The sequence below is a fragment of the Seriola lalandi genome, unplaced genomic scaffold, assembly GCF_002814215.2.
Source record: "Seriola lalandi dorsalis isolate HSWRI2012SDOR001 ecotype SW California unplaced genomic scaffold, Sedor1 jcf7180002054973, whole genome shotgun sequence".
NCBI classification, from domain to species: Eukaryota; Metazoa; Chordata; class Actinopteri; order Carangiformes; family Carangidae; genus Seriola; species Seriola lalandi.
In genome coordinates, this window is record NW_019525523.1 from 1,267,416 (window position 1) to 1,287,432 (window position 20,017).

The 20,017-nt window shown below is 41.6% G+C and overlaps 1 protein-coding gene and 1 long non-coding RNA gene across 5 annotated transcripts; both read left to right on the forward strand.

The window, feature by feature from the left end:
• Positions 1 to 486: 486 nt before the first annotated feature.
• rgs14b (regulator of G protein signaling 14b) lies at positions 487 to 11,223 on the forward strand. 4 transcript variants are annotated; one of them, XM_023396064.2, is made up of 15 exons: positions 487 to 624; positions 4,170 to 4,191; positions 4,359 to 4,510; positions 4,635 to 4,727; positions 5,423 to 5,566; positions 5,660 to 5,836; positions 5,951 to 6,032; positions 6,147 to 6,250; positions 6,460 to 6,672; positions 6,958 to 7,034; positions 7,403 to 7,529; positions 7,977 to 8,058; positions 8,916 to 8,968; positions 9,359 to 9,458; positions 10,133 to 11,223. In XM_023396064.2, exons 1-15 carry the CDS (start codon positions 502 to 504, stop codon positions 10,414 to 10,416), a joined length of 1,833 nt encoding a protein of 610 aa, XP_023251832.1. In that variant the 5' UTR covers positions 487 to 501; the 3' UTR covers positions 10,417 to 11,223. The 4 variants fall into 4 exon arrangements, with proteins under 4 accessions (XP_023251832.1, XP_023251834.1, XP_023251833.1 ...); XM_023396066.2 differs by having other exon boundaries at positions 9,359 to 9,437; XM_023396065.2 differs by having other exon boundaries at positions 6,961 to 7,034.
• A 749-nt stretch (positions 11,224 to 11,972) lies between these two features.
• On the forward strand, positions 11,973 to 17,817 carry LOC111646671 (uncharacterized). The gene is made up of 5 exons (XR_002759970.2): positions 11,973 to 12,193; positions 16,868 to 16,973; positions 17,047 to 17,124; positions 17,223 to 17,276; positions 17,394 to 17,817. It is a non-coding gene; the product is annotated as an uncharacterized LOC111646671 (long non-coding RNA).
• The last annotated feature ends 2,200 nt before the right edge of the window (positions 17,818 to 20,017 follow it).

The following is a 20,017-nucleotide window of genomic DNA, read 5'->3' on the forward strand; positions in this document are numbered from 1 at the left end:
TGTACATTGTGTCATTTTAACATTGAATTGCGAGGGTTCAAAGTGTCAAGGGTGAAATAAATGAAATAAGTCCACAAGTATTTGTAGCCTATACTTCTTTGCTTGTCAAGAATGATATTGGTCTGACCTTTTGAAAATTCAAAAACAATGTTGCCATTATGCTACATACAAGCCTTTGCTGAATATGCTCAGCCACTTTGCATAATGGCTCTGATATCCAGGCAAAAGCAGACAGGAAAGTTTGTGACACTTGACACCTCAAACTGACAGTGTATTAGCCGTGAAACCAACATTTTTTCCAAAGGGGGTGTAAAAAAGAAAAGGACAGCGCACCCTTAATTAAAAAGTCGTGCTTCACCTGGCTCGTTGGGTTGTGCGCAGTCAGGTAAGATCAAAGCTGGTAATTAACTCTGACCTGAAGACTTTCAAGCTCTTTGCTGGAGTCTTCCCCCCCCCCCAGCTCTCTCGGCTTGACCCGCAGCGTGCTTGTTTTCCGGGAAGATGGTCACTTTCACAGGACTTTATCACAGGTTCTACCGCCTGGCAAAATTTGCAGCACAAAAGCAAAGCAGGAAATATGACAAACGGTGCACCATAGCCGGTGGCATCACGCTGCATAATAAGGTATGACAATCGTTTCACAAGAGCTAATCGGAGAGTGCATGCCTAGTTCACAGTATTTGGCAATATACCAGTTTAAGGGGAAGGCTACTTAAAGTTGTCAACCTTGATTTTTGGAAACATATGTTTTAATTTGGAATCGATCTACAGTCATTTATTCTACAGAATAATGCTCATATACTGATGAACACCATGAAAGTCTGCTCACAAGTTTTGTTTTGAAATGATCCTGAAAATTGTAGAATGAGATATTGAATTTATGTTTTGAAAAAGAAAGCAAATATTATGTAAAGTCGTATGTAAAGTTGAAAGCACTCGTACAGCAGAAGTTTAGTAATGTTTGGAGGATTTGACTTAATCCTGGTTTTCATTAAATCAAAGGATTATTAAATGAATCCAAAGAAAACAATAAATAAATTTCATAGATGTAGCCTTAGATGTAGCTCTATAGCTGCACATTTGCTACCTAGAGTGTAAAATCGCATGAAGCTGTGTCAAGTGACTCTTATAGTGACTGAACATCAAAAGCAGAATGAGATCTGTCCTGTCTGTGTTCCCACATCACAGTGTTTCTCAAGATGTAGGCTGAGAACAGTTTGATCATAGTATACTTCCTCTTTTGTGGCTTGTTGCTATGGCAAGACTTCCCTTCCAGGCAGGAAGTGACAAGAAAACCCAAGTGATGAATTTTGTGTATGTGTGTGTATGAAGAGTGTGCATCATTTTTGGGTGGAGCACTTTACTGTGTCCCCTGACAGTGTGCACATCGTATAAGGCTTCAGCTTGTAGTCTGGTGTCTGGGCCACCATGGCGAAGAACAATGCTCTAGGGATTCCTGTTGGCCACATGGTGAGTTGGCAGCAGCCTTCTTATGTTTTGGTTTGGTTCTGCAGCCGTCCATGGATCCAGTGGTTTGTTAATCAGTTTATGATGTGTAAAGGAGAAAGTTTTATCAGCCCTTAGATAGTGGAAGTACAAGATTGGGAATGTGCTAATGTTTAAGAGGAATGAGTTGGAGTTGAGTGTGTTGAATACTTGAATACTTGTAAGTTGTTGCCATGTAATGATTTGTAATGAGCAGGAATCTCTTTGAAGTTTTGGACTACTTTCTCAATCTGCTTTTTTTTTTTTTTTTTTTTTTCTTTTTTTAACCATGCTGATACTATTGAGCTGACATCCAGGTCGGAGTACTGAGAGTACAGCAGTGCAGTTTTCTTGTGGTGGCTTGTATTATCCGTCTCCACTCCTCAGCTGTGCCAGAACCAATCAGGCTGTGTGTTGGTTGCTATTGAAAACAGACTGGGCTTGCCTGAGTCAGAAGCGGAAATGGAGCCATACCTGTTTGCCAATCTGTCATGTGTAGGCTGAGCTGGCTTTTGGTCTACTCTGTGCGAGACCATTATGTTTCTTGAATTAGTTTAACCCTGCTAAAGGTGTGAAAGTGTATGTAAAGATGTATTTTGCAGAGGCAGAGAAGGGATGGATGTTGCTCTGGTTTTAAAAGACTCTGTGCTTTGCATTTTGTGTGATTGGAAATGTTCCTATAATTGGTGCTGCACCAAACTCTTCCCTCACATAAAATATGTTTACATATCCTCACTCTCCTTCAAAGGATTCACAGAGAATCCTAATCCTTAGATATTATTTTCTGCTGCAGTGAATGAGAACGAAAGGTGCACAAGTAAGATGATGATGAAAGTTGGGGTTTCATTATGGAGAACTGTGTATGAAGTGTGTGTCGGTGTGTGTGAGTTTTAGCAGTTGAGAGAAAAAAAAAAAAAAGTGAAGTGGTGGAGTCACAGCGAGGCTAACACCTGCAGAAACAGCCAGCCCATATCAACCTGATATGCTCAAAGTTCACAAAGAGCAGTTTTCTTTGAACTGTTGCCTAAAATTCACACATATACAGTGTGTCTTTTCAGTATGTCTTGCAATTTGTTTAAGAAAAAACTTGTGTCGTTGTTGTGTAGTTATTTCTGTTAAGAAGTTAGGGCCTCACAACGACGTCAAATTGTCTCTTCCTTGAAATCTGTCACAAAACCAGAGCTAGTTTTAGCCTCTCGGTATTTACTCGGATTTTTTTTGGGTCACATGAGCGGATGCTGAGACAAACGTTTTCTCACTCACAATATCTTTCGGTATGACGCAGCAGTTGACACTTCTGATGTGGGTTGTTCCAGAAATTAGGTGAAGATAAAGTGGACTTTCTGTGAAGATTTTGACTTCAGTTGACCTTCAGAGGTGACTCATATTTGAAGTATTTTACAGAACTGACATCCAGATTGATCGGGCAAATTCAAATCTGCTTTACACAAGTCGCATGGGCATGAATGAGACAGGTGGGATGTCCAGCACTGATCAGTTGACAGTTTTTGAATATGAGGTATGGAGAATGAAAATGAAAGCAAAATTTAAAGAAGAATAGATATGATTAAACAAGTTATAGGTAATTTTGCATTATGAGCACCCGGATTGTGTCAAATGGCACTGGGAATATAATGACTGCTAGCGGTGACGATGTCACTTTCAAGTTTACTATTATAAACTTTTACACCATTTATTCTCTGACCAGGACAAACCTACACAGACACACACACAGTTTTAGAATTGGAACCCACATGCCTGTGGACTGTGGGAGGAAACCAGAGCACCCAGAGGAAACCCAGAGGGGCAAACAAACTCCAGAAACACCTTTGTATTAAAACCCAGGGGCTTTGTTCTGTGAGCCAGTCTGCACCTCTTTAAATACAATTTCAGTGTTACACGACTCTTGAGCAGGACCTTTACTGTGTGTGTGTGTGTGTGGATCTGAGCATCCAGGATTTCACTCAGTTAATTAAAACAGATTCAGTTAACCTGCTGATCTTATTTTCTAAAATACCCACAGTGGGGTTTGATCAATATGCAATTGTCAGCACAGGCGTGTGAGCAAACAGGTTGCAGAATTCAGTTCATAACTGTGAACGTGCTTGATTAGAAACGAAAAGAACCTTTTACTGGATGTGGATGTGGATTTTGTGAGCTCTGAAAGCTGAATGAGAGCTATTGTCATCAGTGTCACAACCACTTCCTGTGAAAACAGCCTTGGTTGATTGCACTATTACATCGAGCAGAAAAAACAAAAAGCAAAAAAAAAAAAACATGCAGTTGGTTTTCACATTTCACTTCCTAAATGTATGTATGCCTATGTGCTCTGCATGCATGTGTCTAACGGGATATAATTTCAAATACATTGTACAGCTATGAGTGTAATATTTTGTTGTACTCATTATTTTCACACTCTTAGTTCTGTGGTTTAGTTGTGCAGTTTACCATCTTAGGCAATGAGAATGAATTTACATACAGTTACTTTGTTTTTATGATTTTCTGTTTCAGACAAGTGACTGTTGAACTGAGTTTATTAAGTACGATATGAATTTACCCAGTAATACTGTATACAGCTCGTCCATAATGACCTCAGTGAGGTGTATTTCATCTTGTCAGATGATTTGTTTAATTTTAGTCTGTTTTACTGCTGTTGTAAAGTTATCTGCTCTCTCTATCCACAGATCCAGGCAGTGTCAGATGGAGGTAAGCGTGAACAGTCAACGTACACTCTGACAATCCTGTGCATGTCACATTTCTACAATGTGAACATGTCTGAGCACGACGGAAGAAAATATCTGATTCAGTCTCATTCTCGGTCATGATTTTCTGTGCTGATAAATGGGTGTGTTTGTGTCTGGATGTGTTTGTAGAGTTGAACATGTCTGCACGGGGCTGTGGAGGCAGCAGCTCAAGCCTTCCAGGGACTCCAGGTGGAGAGGCTGGCCCCGCCAACAGCGTACTGAGCTGGGCCGTTTCATTTGAGAAGCTGTTGGAGGACCCTGCTGGGGTCGGTTACTTTACGGTGAGTCACACTCTACACACATACTAGCCTTATGCTGTAATTTTCAACAAGTTTAAGAATAATTGAAGTGTTGATGTTTTCTAATGATCCTCGTGTGTGTGTGTGTTTGTGTGTTTCTCAACAGGCCTTCTTGAGGTCTGAGGTGAGTGCAGAGAACATTTTATTCTGGCAAGCTTGTGAAAAGTTCAGGAGGATTCCAGCCACCTCATTGGACGAGGTATGATGGCACCGTTTTACCTCTTTACTTGGTGACTTAGCTTAATGTGATTCATTATGCTGTTGTGTGTTTAGAAATACTCTCATTGTAACTTCCCTTAAATGTGTTTTTTTTCACTGTAGACAAGAAGTTGAATGTGGGAGGTCAAGTCGGTAGCTATGTTGCTATAATTGTATCTGTGTAGTGATCTGATTCAGTGATGTGTGTGTGTGTGTGTTTTTTTTTTTAAGTCAGTTAACAAGCTTTATATAGTAAACAAAAATATTTCCTGTTGATTTCAGCGATGTATGATGTTTTTTTTTTTTTTAATATTTGCACTCTGCTACGCTAATCTTTCATATAAAAGTAGCCAGCTGGGAAGCTTTAACAGCTAACATCATGAATAGACTTTTAGCGACTTATTGATTGTATGACGGGCAGTGTGGATGTTTGGAAACGGTGGATTTGATTCTTGGTACAGGAAGTGCCCAACACTCAAGGGGAGAACACAGAGCCAGTGAAAAGATAAAAGCACCGAGTGGCTTTGAAGGTTGCCACTGAAAGCTAAACACTCAAATGAAAACTGGTACAATGTGTCATTTGGGATTTATTCCTGTTGATGTGTCACTGGCTCAAAAAAAATGAATAGGAAACAAGGTTGAGGTAATAAGTAATCATCAGGGTGATTCAGTCTGAGGAAGGTGTTGCTTTTCCAGCTAAAAGCAGTGGCTCGCTCCATCTACAACACCTACCTGTCTGACAGCGCTCCCTACTCAGTCAACATCGATGACACGGCCAAGACAGAGGAGAAGGACCTGGAGCAGCCCACACCTGACATGTTTAACAAGGCTCAAGCACAGGTCTGTTTAGAGTCCTGACTCTCATATTAACTCAATAACACAGTGTTGGTGCCATGGCTGACTTTGTGTACCATTGCTCCTGCTTTGCATCAGATATTCAAGCTGATGAAGATGGACAGCTACAGGCGGTTTGTGCGCTCTCCTCTTTACCAGAATTGCACCTTGGCAAGTGTAGAAGGAAAACTTCTGCCTCAGCTCTCTAATGAGCCGGTTCGCATGGGATCCTGGGAGGACATGGCCAGCAGCAGCCCCTCGCTCAGTGACAGGAAGGTATATAGCCTAGGAAAAAATACACTGAGGGACAGGGAAGGGAAAATGTGACTGATTCTTGTTTTGATTGTGCTGTGTTGACTTTATTTCATTTAATTTCACTGTCTCAAACAGAACAAGAGGTCAGACTCTAACAGTTTGCCAGGTGGCAAGAGTGCCTCAGAGAAACTGCGACAGAAAAGAGGATCCTGGGGAGGTAGTGCCAGTCAGATGGCAGATCTTGTACTTCCGTGTTAATGTACTTACTGTGACTTTATTTGACACTTCCTCCCTGGCTCTCTTCTTGTTCTTCTCTTTCCATCGATAACAGAAGATACACCTAACACCCAGAGTGCAGTCTCCCGCATAGAGTCCCATATGTCGGTGAAGTCGACCAGCAGTGTGGAGCTTGGCTCCCTCTACAGGCAGATGGAGGTCAGTGCGTTTGTGGCAAAAAGGGTTTGTACTGTAGCTGCAGCCGGTTGATCAGAAATCAATTATTGTTCAATTACAATGAAGCACACAGGAATGACTAAATGTAGTCTTCGAATTCAGAGGAGAATCTGACACAAAATGAATAAAATAATTTTGTAGTATATTTTTTACTCTTAAATCCTTTGCTCTCTTCTCCATCTTTGGTGCAGAATGGCAAATCAATTCCCCGGTCTCCAGATCAGGGAGGTGGGGGCAGGATAGAGGTGGAGGGGGGTTACTGCTGTGTCTACCTACCTGATGGCAGTGCCTCTCTGGCCCCTACACGCAATGGCCAACCCATCAAAGACATGCTGGCTAGCCTGTGTGAAAAGAGAGGCTTCCCGCTGAAAGATATCATTATCTACCTTCACGGGAAGGACAAGGTGAGCGCTTAGCTGCTGTGTGTCCTCCACTAGCCACAGCTTTACATCAAGTAGCTCTTCAAACCGTTCTACTGTATGGCACTGCAAAGTTGTTTTGCAACAGGCAGTATGAGAAAGAAGACTGCCATGTTCCTGTTCCAACATCCTCTCACTGCCTCATCATACTCCCTCTTTTCACGTCTGAAACTTTGTGAAACCTATTTGAAAGTGTCCCCATTTGAAGCTCACATCTCTGAAAATCGCTTTAATTTCTCTCTGTCTGATACACTGTTGCTCTCTCTACAGCAGCCCTTATCGCTGGACCAGGACTGCTCCGTACTGAGAGATCAGCAGGTCTCTCTAGAGCTCAGGGTGACGTTTGCGTGAGTCAACTGTCACTTCCTTTGCTTCCTTTTTTTTTTTTTTTTTTCTTTCTGTCTTTGACACCCTAGCAGGCTTTCACACCTCCATCCCCACCACAGAATCTCGCTCTTCACCATATTAGAGGAAAGTCCTTGTGTTACCACCAGTAATAGTCTGGTTTTCTGGGTGGAAATCATTTTAGTCATCATTTGCACTGACTGTGTAATTACACAAGTTGCTATATTAAAATCACATTTGGATATCCTGTTCAGATACCATTGTGTGGGAAATGTCTCTGTGACTACAGGCTTTGTATGACTAGATTTAAGTGATGCTATTCTGCTGTCCCACCTCGTTCAGGGGGGTTATTGAATTTCATGTGTTTCAGGCTGGAGATTGCCTTCACTGGTAAGACTGTGGGGATCATGGTGAAGTCTAGTAAGACGCTGCAGGACGCCCTCTCTGCTGTGATGCAGAAGCACCACCTCAAGCTGCAAGAGGCCCTGGTCACCATGGTGAGTGAGTGTATGCATGTATGAATGAGACGGTAGCCTGAGCTTGAGTAGTTACTCAGATAATGACTTTCTGGCTAGTCAAATAAATTCACTTTAATGATAAGCTGCCTTGTCTGGCATTTTTAAATATATTCATTTTTTAAAATTCTGCCCATCTCTCCTGTCAGTCTCATCTGCCTCTCCTGCCTCCAGCAGCCGTTGCTAGGCAGCAGTTTACGCGTCAGTGTGCATGTTAATATTAATATCAAATCTGTAATTTTAATGTGGTTACTGAAACCTGAAGGTGTTACACTATTTTGTTAGTGGAATAAGAATTAAGATTACACCGTCTTACTAATGTGTAAATGTGTTTTCCCTGTGTTATGCACCATAGTGATAGTTCATCATCGTGTGTCAGCATCTGCCCGACTGGAATGATTCATGTTTTTATCTGCCTGTTCGTTTAAGGTTGGAAGTGATGAGCCTGTGAACATGAGCGGCACCGTGTTCAGATTGGCCAATAAGACGCTACGACTTGACAAAACCAAAGGTGAATGCACTGACCCAGTGTTTTTACTTTAATGTGAACCAGAAAGAATCCAGTTGATGTCACTTTTACATAATTTAATCATGACTGCGCTGCTCCCCCAAAAGCACAATCAGCCACAAGATAAAAAGAAACCTACTTGGCCAACGAGTGAATGAACTGAGTTGAATAAAATCCGATAGAGGCACACACTACGTTTCTATGCACTGTTAGTTGTAGACTATGTGGGTGACATATTAGTGATGCTTTCTGTGATCTCTTCTGAATTCTGCCTGACCCCTGCCTGCGCCTTCTTTTTCATTTAACTGATTCTTTAGTCGGTTTTAGAAAGTGTTTCTGCATTTCTTGGCTCTCGCTCACTTTTAGCTGGCGGGGAAGAGAAAGTCCTCTCGCTGTCCATTTTACTGCCCTGCTTTTTCTGCGTCACTGTCTGCATGTTCCTCTTTTTTTCCTATTCTGATTTCTCTGTGTGCCTCTCTCTCAGTCTCCATTCTTTTCTATGGGACATTGACATGTCGGACTCCATTTGGTTTGTTGAGTGCCGCGTCACTTTGAGTTCACTCACCTCATTTCCCGACTGCTGAGAAACCAGAACCAACTTCACTTTGGATCAGTGCTCCCCGCCTCAGCTCCACTCAATGCATTTAGGAGGAGGGAAATAGATTTGATTAGAGTGGCTCTATCCCAGGAGGATCAGTTTAATTCTTGTCAGGAATATTTTATCTGGCTGATGTCAGTGGTTAACACAATGAGGAAGTTAAGTTGTGTAGCATCACCAGCGGTCCACTGACTACTTTTTTTTGTATTGGAAGTGTAAGTGCTGCTAGAAACTAACATGCAGCTTTGTGTGGTTTGAACAGGAAGAGACCAGGCCAACATTTCCAGAGGCAGTGGTTCTGCTGCAGCCTCACAGGTGAGACAGTGTTAATAAACTGACTTGAGAAAAAGGGTGAGCTGCTGAGATGCTTTCGGTTATTATTATCTAAATAAGAATATAATGAGGGTTATCATTTGAAGGGCAAGGCTACGCTCGAACGAGGAATAAAAACCTTCATTATATTCGGTTGTGGGATTTTCTTAGTGCACTAAATATAGCGCTCTACAGAGTAAAATGAGGAGCGATTTTGTACATAGCCCAAGGCTTCTGGACACCACCAAAATCTTATCAACACGCATGTCTCTGATGAGAAGTTCAATCCTTGTGTGATCTATAGGACTGATAATTTATAACCTTACTGAGATTTGAAACTTGTCAAACGATATTTTAATATATTGATGAAGCTGGAATCTATTTTGCTCCCAGGCTGGGGCAGTGAGTGGAGGTGGCGTGGAGGCCCGAGCATCACCGAAGTCAGACAGAGGAAAGACTCAGCCCAAGCCCAGTAAGAACCCCGACATGGATGGTAGGAGACCTCAGCAGTATCTAGGAGGGTTGGGCAATATGGCAACATATGCTGTAAGATGATAAAAAATTGACAACCGTCAATAAGGAATCCGTGACAATACGGAAGTTTTTTTGTTTTTTTTCCATTTGAACTTGAGGGCTTGTTCTTGGCCTTTGAAACAAAGTGTGGACATTGTGTTAGAATCTTCTTTAGTGACGTTTCTCAATTGCTGACGAAAGAATCTCTCCATAAAATGCATTTTAATCATATCACGCAATTTTTCTCAGCAGATGTAATAACAAAAAAACGCAGTAAATAAAACTGCATTTCCATGTTCAAGATCGAACGCTCCAGAAAAGCTACTAAATGGACCAAGTGGTGAAACTGTTTTTAAGGTTAAATCTCAAGTTTCTCAGCTGAATTTCCAGGAAATGTACAATATTACCACATACATCAATACTTCAGTATTGCAATATAAACTTGCTTCATAAATGATTGTATCCATATCACCCAACCCTAATATCCAGCCAGGACAGAGGTTTGATGAGGAGTAAAGTCTTTTTTATGGCACATTTTTTATGACTTTCTGTCTCTTTAAATTTTTATTGATCAAGAATGAAATAACACTGTATTATTTATTCATTTGTTTGAAATAAATGCCAAATGAACTTGATATTTTTCTCTGCAATCAGGGTTTCTGGACATGCTGACGAGAGCTCAGTGCTGCAGGGTGGACGACCAGCGAGGCCTTCTGACCAAAGAGCAGCTCGAGATCCCTGACTTCCTGCAGGTGTCCGCAGACCAGGGGCAGGACACGCAGCCAGAGGGGCCCAGTACAAGCAGCTCCTCCACTGCAGAATCCAAAGAGAAATTGGAGGACAAGACCTCATTACCTTCAAGCTCAGCTGGGGCAGCGGGGGGAACCCCTGACTCTGCTGGATCAGAATCCAAAGACTTAAGAGAAACAGCAGTTTGAAAGCTGTTCATGTGTGGGACGGACAAAGACATGATCCAAAAACATCTTGCAACATGATTTTGCCAATCATGTCAAAAGACAAATTTTATTCCAAAACGGAGAAGCACTTTTTATGATTGTTTACAAATAAGCTCTGAGACAGCAGGGTGCCACCATCTCTGCTACTGATGATATGGAGAGAAGAGATATCATGGCAAGCATTTATAGTGTCATCTGAAAACACTACACGTCCTTATGGGAAAATGTTTGCTATGAATTGTTAATGCACCCAAAAATGTATGAAAATAAGTTTGAGCTCAACAATTCACCCTGAACCTAGCTTTTCCCTGATGTTTGTTTAACGCTTTACAGTTTCAGTCGCAGTTCACATTTCTTTTGTTTCTCTCAATCTAACATTGCGCTCTTGCTTTTCTTTGAACTCTAAGCCTGATGCACAGGAACTAGTCATTGTCCAGAACGGGTTTTTGAAGTGTATTGCACGATTGTGTCTTCTTTGTTTCTATTAAGATTATTGAATATTTTTTACAGAGATTCATTTTTAATATTTTAAATTACTATTTTCATTTTGTGTGCCTACTTGCGGTTTTGAAATGTATGTTTGTCAGTACTTAAATGCATTTGCTGTGTTTGCTGTGTTGGCACTTTGTGAAGCCCTGGCCAGGTCCTGTTTTCCTGTCACTTTAGACTATATACATGGATCCATATCAGTCATCAGAAATGTGGTATTACAAGGAGGGAATCAGTCGCTTTGGTCATCAGAAATATCCCACAGGGTGTATGAAAAGAATTAAAGTGTTTTATGATGAAGTGTGATCCTTTCTGTCTGCATTTATTGTCGGAGGGGGAAAAAACTTCAGGTTTCAGCTCTCACCCCTCAGACAGGATTTTTTGGATGATTCACTAAAGTCAGTTTCTGGCTTGACAAATGCTACGTGATGTGGTTTTCTATGTAGCTCAGCCAGACCCCACTGCCCCAGTGGACCGGCTGTATGAGTCATGCAGTATAAAGCAGGTCTGATCTGTATCTTGTCCGTGTAGGTGTCAATTGTGACTAGCTTTGATTACATTATGCATTCATATGTCTGGTAGAGAGACCTCCGTCCTGAAGTGCCGTCATGTAATGATGTCATTTTTGTGCAGTGACGATGATCGTTGGAGTTCTGTGATTGGCTGTTTGTGATGAGTTCGTAGCCAATGACTTGCTTCATCTGTTTACAGACTTGTTGCTGGAAGGTGTTTTCCAGTTGAGGAGCGTAGAAGGACTATTATGGGGTGTATTTGGCTATTGTATTGGTTACAAAACAAATTAGATGAGTCATAGATGAATTCATCCACACGGATGGTGTCAGCAGCATATATACTTCAGAGTATGAGACAGCATGAGGTTCGGGAAGCATCTCATTCGCCCACCTTGTCTATATCATCACTTTTTTATAGATGTAATTGTCACTGAAGTAATTAACCCGAGACATGAGCAGAGCTGTGTATGTGGGCATTAACATGCAGTATACAATACCTGTTTGTCACACCCACAGCTTCCGACTGCCGGGCAGGACACATTGGCATACACAGCCATGATAACACCTGGTGGTATATGTGTGTATGTATGTGTGTGTCCATAAATGTATGAGTGATGCGTCGGCAGTGCTATGAATGGGCAGAGAGGGGTGTGCTCTCACAGACACAATCGTAGCAGTGAGATGAGGAGTGCCATCTACCCCGCTGCACGTCTGCCGAACTGAGAGAAGAGAAGAAAGGGAAGACGGGAGGAAAGGAGGTGAGTGTCTGAATTTCCCTCAGCCATTTTATTAATCTCATTTTTTTTGGGAGGGGGGTGGTGATCGCTGTGCTTGTTCAGTCAGTAGATGTGTCCTTTCTCCCTCTGTCACTCCCATCATTCATTCTCTCCTCCTGTCTGTCACTCAGTGCGTTTCTGTGCTTGATTAAATGTCTTATGCTTTTTCAAGATAAACATCCTCGTCTCATTCATAGAAAAGCCCACATTTTCATTGAGACCGAGTGCCAATGCTTTCTCCTATCTCTGTTTTGTTATTTACCACTTTCAGTTTGCGCTTAGCTTCAAAATTTAGTCTAGTACACACTGGGGAAAACGACAAACATGTTTGGAATATCTTGGAAGTGTTTCTTGTCTGAACTCAATCCTCTTACTGGTACTCACTGTGTCTTTGAGAGTCCTACAGAGGAATGCATAAATGGTGTAAAACAAAACCCATCCATCAGATCAATGCTTGCACATCACATGTGCATTGAAAGATTCTGCTCAGCCGGTGAAGGAGAGAGTGTGCTCAGTGTTTTTATCAGCACTGACTCAGTTATCAGGTGAGATACACATGGCTGAGCTGCGATTCTGGCTGGAAGCAGCTGTGTCGGGCGATTCCTGACTAAATTCAGCCAGATGGGGGGAGTTAGAGTATGTGTATGTGAGTGTGTGTGTGTGACACCTAAATATGGCAGAACAGACAGCCCATCATCATCATCAATTACAGGACATTATGTCCTTGTCAGTGTGAGCCGTCTTAATGTGCTCTCTATCCGGATGCCGATGCAGTCACTGCCCACATGCTCACCTTGGTGCTCGAACCACCTCTGTGTGTATGTGTGTGTTATTACAGCCTCTATAAATACACACATCATGAGCATGCTCACCAGCACAGGTGTGGTGAGGTGATAGTGTCAGACTAATGCTTCAATTTAACCTCCTGCACTGGAAGTGCAGTGATTAGCTGACCCAAAAGATGAGAAACTATATCAAGGTGTTCATCACTAAACTCACGGCTGAAGGGATATTTCCTGTCATAGTCATTGCTGCTGGATGAATGAATGAATGAACATTGATGATCTCCAGGTCATTTGACCGATGGGCAGATCTTTTCATGGTTAAGTGCAAGAACACAGCAGATCCAGAGCAGGTCCAGCTTGATTGTTCTTATCTGTTCTTGTGCAGCTCATTCACACACACACTTAAGTTAAGCTCAAGAAGTTCCTGTGTTTTGCTCCTCAGCTGTGGAGTTAATTAGTCCTGACCCAACTCTCAAAGCTTGGTCAATCTTGGACCTTGAATCCGGTGGATTCGAATCAAAGGAGCAGATTTACTGCTTATGTAAATGCAGATATTCACATCATCATTTAATTTAGGATCATAAAGGCTAAATACTCTGTTATTAAACTTTTCCACCTCAGATTTATCATTTTCTTCTTCTAGCGTCTCAGTCAGAGTGATGATGGGAGGAGGAAAAGGGTTGAAAAGACGGGCAGCCAAAATATTCTATTTGACCATCCTTGCAGAAAGAGTTCTTGAGTAGCTTTTAAGGCGAAAGTCTTTGTGTTGCTCTTGTGTAGTGTGCCCACGTAATAATGTATGAGCAATTTGTGCACTTGTGCGTGTTCACGTTTCATTGTGCTTACCACAAAGAGGTGTAGTGTTTTTGGACGTGTCACTTTGGCTGCTGTTGGCCTGCTCATGTGGATTAATCGATGGAGAAGTGTTTCTCAAAGCAGCTACAGTGCCTTTCCACCCGCTTTGGTTTAGCCTACACGGTCCTCACCATCCCTTTGCCTTGTCTATGAAGGTGGGGTTCCTCATCTTCCCAAACATGGGCAGACAGACAGTGACAGAGAAAAGCAGGGGGAGAGACAGGGTGAGGCAAGCAGGCAAATGGTTCTCATGTAGGTCATTTCCCTTAGTGATCTGGCCAGAGAGAGCACTCAGGACTCAATGAATGCATCAAGGCCCAGATTATCCTCCTCTGTCCCTCAAAGGGCTGTAATGCACATTTTAGAGTAAGTGCAGGGAGTACAACAGCCTTGTATACCCTTGGGTGTGCCAACTGAACCATCATGTATGTGGTAATAGGCCCTGTATGAAAGAAGTCCTCTAGTCCCTACGGCACAGGTCATTGTGTTAGCAAATGCTGGCTGGCAGGTAGGGCCTTGTTGAATATCACACATATTCCAGTCCAACTGGGACTCTCTAATGGACTTCTCTGCAGCACCAAATATGGTGCTTCCATGGCGGCTGACGTCAGCCGTCTCAGTAGGTGAGTGAGTTCCTGTCAGTCAGCTCCCATTCATTCTTTATGAGCCCTAAGCTGAATGCTTCCTGTAGAGCAGCAGGCTAAACTGGAGATCAGGGTGGTAGACAATTCACTGTCATCTCAGTCAGATCTGCAAGGGACTTTCCTTGTCAGAATTGTAAACATATACGCCTTGGGAAGAAATCATTTCTTCATCAGTAAAAAAAAAACCCCACAGAATTACTCAATGATAACTTTCTTTAAAAGTACATTTTCTCATTGGGATCCATATTCCACAACACACATTTCCATCTATGTTAGAACAGTTCTGGTTATTTCAGCTGAAAGATGTCTACATTTCTGTTTTTCTTTGTGCTCCTCTTACTCTTCTGAAGTGGGCGGGGCGCAGTAAGACAAAGGCTATGGCACAAATGTCTGTGCACCAGTCAGGATTTAGTCACATTTAAAAGGACCAGTGTGTAGGATTTAGGGGATCTATTGGCAGAAAGGGAATATAATATCCATAATCATGTTTTCATTAGTGTAAAATCACTAAGGATCATATTTTAGTTAGCTTAACGTGAGCCATTCATATCTACATAAAGCAGTTTCTCTTCCATGTAGCACCGTCATGTTTATACAGTAGCCCAGAACAGTGACATGATAGTGGGTTGTTTTGACCTGTAAGGTTTTATTTTATTTTTTATTTTTTGTAATTGTCCTATATTTTTACAAAGATAAACAAATTGAGTAACTTTTACTTAAACATTTAATGATACAAGTGTATTTTTCCATATAAGCCATTATTCATGGTTCTGTGATGTTTACATGAGGAGTTATTAAGCATTAAATAGAGGAATGTAAAATCAGGTGGAAATGGGCCAAAAACAGCTATGGCAGAAAAAAGGATAAATCTGATCAAATGACACCCACACAGACGCAGATTAACAGAGTGTTTTTGAGTGCTTTAATTGTGGCTTATTTATTCATGATTATTGAGTGTTAAAGAGAAATACTTATATATTTAATATATTATATATACAATACTATGAAGCCAAGCTCTCATGAGGTAACTTCATAAAATAAAGCTGCGGCACAAGGTGCACTCACAGTGCTTCAGTTTCTTAAGCTTTCAACTACGTCCTGCGGCCTCTCTCAGCAGAACACTAGAGCTCAGTTATCACGTGGTTGAAGAAGGCCATGAGATGTAGCCGAAAGCTTTGAAAACATTAAGCAAGTGCACTTTGTGATGAGATGTTTTGACAAAACTGCTGTTCAAAATTAATGCTGCAGCTCAACTTTACTTTTATTCAGAATAACCTAACACATATTCTGTTTTATGATGAGCAACATGTTTGAACCGCATCTTCCAAATTCCCTGATGTCTTTCTGCGATTAGAATCCCATCTGTGTCTCCTCCATTTAAAGGCCTCACAGAATAGGACACCAATAAACCACCTGTTCATGCTGAGATGCCAGTGTTTTGATCTGATGGAAGTGGTCAGACGTCAGACAGAGGCAGATATCCACAGGCAGCGCTGAGATCTTTGGACTATAAAAATCAGTCTCATGCAAACTGACCCAGACCCAGAGGTGTTTTGTCTCCGGCCACCAGGGCCCCAGACACCAGCTGTGGACGTGGGTGTGACTGTTGGCTGGTGTTCATTGTGGTCTTTCAGCTGTGCAGGAAGCGTTTCTGTCCTCCTTTCTTTCCGGCTCTATCCTCTTTTGTCTCAATTTGAAAGATTCTTGTTTTTTATTCATTTTCATTAAATATTTTTTAATTTAACAGTTGTTTTAATTTTTTTTTCTTGGGTCTAAAACATAATAGCTGGCAGACTGTGGAGCATCTCTACCAGTAGGACTCGCTGTCTTTATTTTATAACATTCAGCCACTGAATAGGCAAAGCCATCTACTGGCAGTGTCTATTTCCATGGTAATAACAGAGAACTTTGAGTCAAGTTAACCTGCGCTCAGGTGAATCAGTTTTTCAAACTAAAATGAGAAACAATAATGGGAGCAGCAGTTTGTACATCCTAATGAGACAATTATAGAACCAAACACCAAGGTAAACCCAGTGAAAAAAATCACACAACAAAATATTCAGATCGAGGAAGTGAGTCTGAGTCTGAGTCACAGTCGCCATCTAGTGAAAAAAGACCATAACTGCAGACTCCTCAGCTTGCCTGTGGTGTCTCATTGAGTGGTATTCATCAGGCCTGTCAGGATGGGAATCAGTGAAGCCTTGCATTTATATTTAACTGGAAATACAAAGTAAACCTGGTCAGTTGCTTTGTAGCAGTGCTACCACTCAGCGAAGCTACAGACTCAAAAAGGTCTTGCATTTAAGCAGTGTTGTTGCATGAAACCTAATGGCTAAAAAAGTTTCTCACTTTTCTCTTTCCTGTCTTTCCAGCTACACAATCAGCGTTTTCCAGAGGATATCATCCATCTTAATCCTCCATCAGCACTGAACGTCTCCTGAGAACAAACAGCCAGCCATGGAGCAGAAGACAAATGAGGTGTGTAAAAGCCTGATATGCAAAACATTTGAATTATTCTGGCCGTGTCTAACACGAGGCTCTGTCTCTCCAGAGTTCCACCACCACCTCTCCCCAGAAGCACATGAAGAACAGGTCCAAGTCCACAGAGGAGATGCAACAGTCGAAGAAGGTGAGCAGCAGCCTGACATTCATACCTCCCAGTATTTCTTCTCCCTCTCACTCTGTCAGTAATCCAATCTATTATGACTGCTCTGTTTTATCTCACAGGCCTTTTCCTCACAAAAATCACTCCCAGGCAGACCAGAACTGGACGGAGTGAAGGTGAAGAATGCATCTGGAATAGTATTTAAGTGCTGTAATATGTCTATACTTAATGTACTTATACTTGCACTTACACTTGTATCTATACTCAATTTTTCCGTCTCTCTTTGTTTGCAGGAGTGTACCGACGGCTCTGACATGCCCTCGCCCTCCACTGAAGAACCAAAGTGACTGATAAATAAAAGGATCAATAGGACAATAGAGCTGCCATCAAGCTACAACATCATCATACATACATAAAACATGTTACACACATAAAAATGTACATATGTACACAGGGAAACATGCAAAAATATTTAGGATAATAGTGAACTAGATTAGAACATATGCAAGCAATGATGTGATTGGTTGAAGGAAACTATGTAAAAATTGGTAAATTGAACACACACACAAACTCATGCAGTCTGAGACAATTGCATGTAAACACAAGGACACCCATGATGATGCTGTTTCATTGTACTGTGAGTGTCATATACATACCAAACTGAATGTGTATTGACAATAAATGTGTATTGACAATAAAGTGATGCTGTTGAATGAATCCATCTCTCATCTCTTCTCACTCACATCTGCAAAATTCTCCATCTCCAATCTCCGTCGACTAATTTCTCTCTTTGATATATTGATAGAAAGTCTGTAAATCTGTAAAACTGATGATTCAGGAATAATTATTGATAGTTATATAAACTCAAGACAGAAAATGCAGACGCTTCATTTAATAGAGACTCTGGCTTTGACCAAAAAATCTCTATTCGGGTTACAAGATTGTGGAGTCTAAGTAGCCATACACTGGGCCTTGTGGTGGCAGGGTGGTGGAGAGTGGGAGACAAATCAGATTAGATCATTTAAATGCCCTTCAACTGAAATGATGGTCCACAAAGTCCAGTGAATTCATTAAATAATACATTAATTGTTATTGTATCATTTCATTGGCAGACCCTGATGAAAACATCATGACTTTATCGTCCACCAGATTGGGAAATTATCTTAAGGTCAAAACATAAAAGTAGCATATAAAACATGGAACATACCAAACAAATATGATAACAAGGTGAGCATAACATGAGACGCTGTGGAGCAAAATGAGAGACTCTGTTCTCTGTTCCTCCCAGAGGCTGCAGTCTCTGACTGAGGAAATAAAGGATGAGAAATGTGTGTCAGGATTCTTATGGATTAACTTTTGTCCTGACAGTTTACAGCTCACTGAGCTTTACCTGGGTTTCACAACAGTTTTGCTGATCATGCCAACTACTATACACTGGTAAGCTGCAGTTCAGGAGCTCAGCAGTGTTGGAACATTCAATCATAGTTTTCTAGACTTGTATTTCTAAGACTGACAGACTGTTGAGTCTCCTGGAGGATGAAGCGGTTGTTTGTATTTCTCATGCTGTTGATACTGTTGAGACGCTCGCAAGGTGGTCCAGAATAGCAAAACCTTCATGTATACTTGGCCCTTTTAGTGAAAATCTGCTTGGAACAAGAATGATTTCTTAAGTCTTATCAGTATTTATGTATATTTTATGTATATTATTATATGTTTTCCACCAAACACAAAGAGCTTGAGTTTGGGCAAAAAGGGGGAGCTTCTTTTTAGGGTGTGTTTTCTGAAGAAGTCTTATTAAGGTTGTGTTGTTTGCATGTTAAATACTCAAAACCCCCCAAAATGTGACTAATTGTTTTCCTGCTTGTACTAAAAATGTCATAATGTCTAGGTAACAGTAATATGTCACCTTGCCACAACAGTGATGATAACAAAAACAATAAATACAAAATACAAAATAGAAATCAAGAAATAGAATCAGACACCTACACCACATGGATGTACACGCATCAACTGCCATATGTCCAGAGATAATTAACTGACATGTTTCTGTGATCCCCTTCTCTTGAATTACAGGCCGAGAGCTTAATGAAGGCATCATCTGGCATTCCTCAGTGTAAGATTAACGCAGGATAACACAGCGTGCCGAGGGGCAGAACAGGACCATAGCGCTGTGCACCTACAGCACATTTACCAGCAGGTGTTTTGAGTGGCAGGATGATATGTCGACCCGGTGGCTTCTGTTCGGCTTATCCCCGGGCTGTGCGGTGGCTCCAACCTCCCTATGACTTGCACATCTGGAGAGGAGATTAGCAGCAGCATGGAGGGTTTTTTTTTTTTTTTTACCAAAGAGTTCTGGAACCATGCCAGAGATTTAGGCGTAACCATGTGTGTGTGTGTGTGTGTGTGTGTGTGTGTGTTTAAGTGACTGCATGTGTGTGTCCATATGTCTGTGAACATCTCTGTTCCCCCCCCCCACTGCGTAATGCTGCTCCAAATCTCAAGGATTTCTCTCTCTGCCACCACTGACAGCAGCAGCCTCGGCTCCGGTCCAGCTGCCTGCACAACAACAGAGCTGTTATCTCTCTCTCTCTCTCTCTGGCTCCCAGCTCTCATAATAGTTTGGAAAGTAACAACTCAGTTTAGGGGGTTATTAAGTTCTGCTCCTCTGAGTTCATGGGTCTATATGTGAGGTCAGCAGGTTTGGCAGATTTGCTTGAGAGCACTGCTGATATGACAGAACTGTAGTTGCTCTAATTATTAACAATTACTCAGACCATCACGGCGCTCTCCCATGGTGAGGAGGACATTGCCTCTGGGTAGTGGGGTGTGCGAATAAATGTGTGTGTACATGTGTGTTAAGAGGATCTCAGAAAATCTCCCTGATAGTTCATTTCCAATCACAACATGCTTGATCTTG

Excerpts from the sequence above, each read along its gene's own strand:
- rgs14b (XM_023396064.2), top strand. The coding sequence starts at position 502 with ATGGTCACTTTCACAGGACTTTATCACAGGTTCTACCGCCTGGCAAAA. Across the intron at positions 5,837-5,950 it reads CCTCGCTCAGTGACAGGAAG|AACAAGAGGTCAGACTCTAA; the intron begins GTATATAGCCTA and ends TGTCTCAAACAG. Across the intron at positions 8,969-9,358 it reads GTTCTGCTGCAGCCTCACAG|GCTGGGGCAGTGAGTGGAGG; the intron begins GTGAGACAGTGT and ends TTTTGCTCCCAG.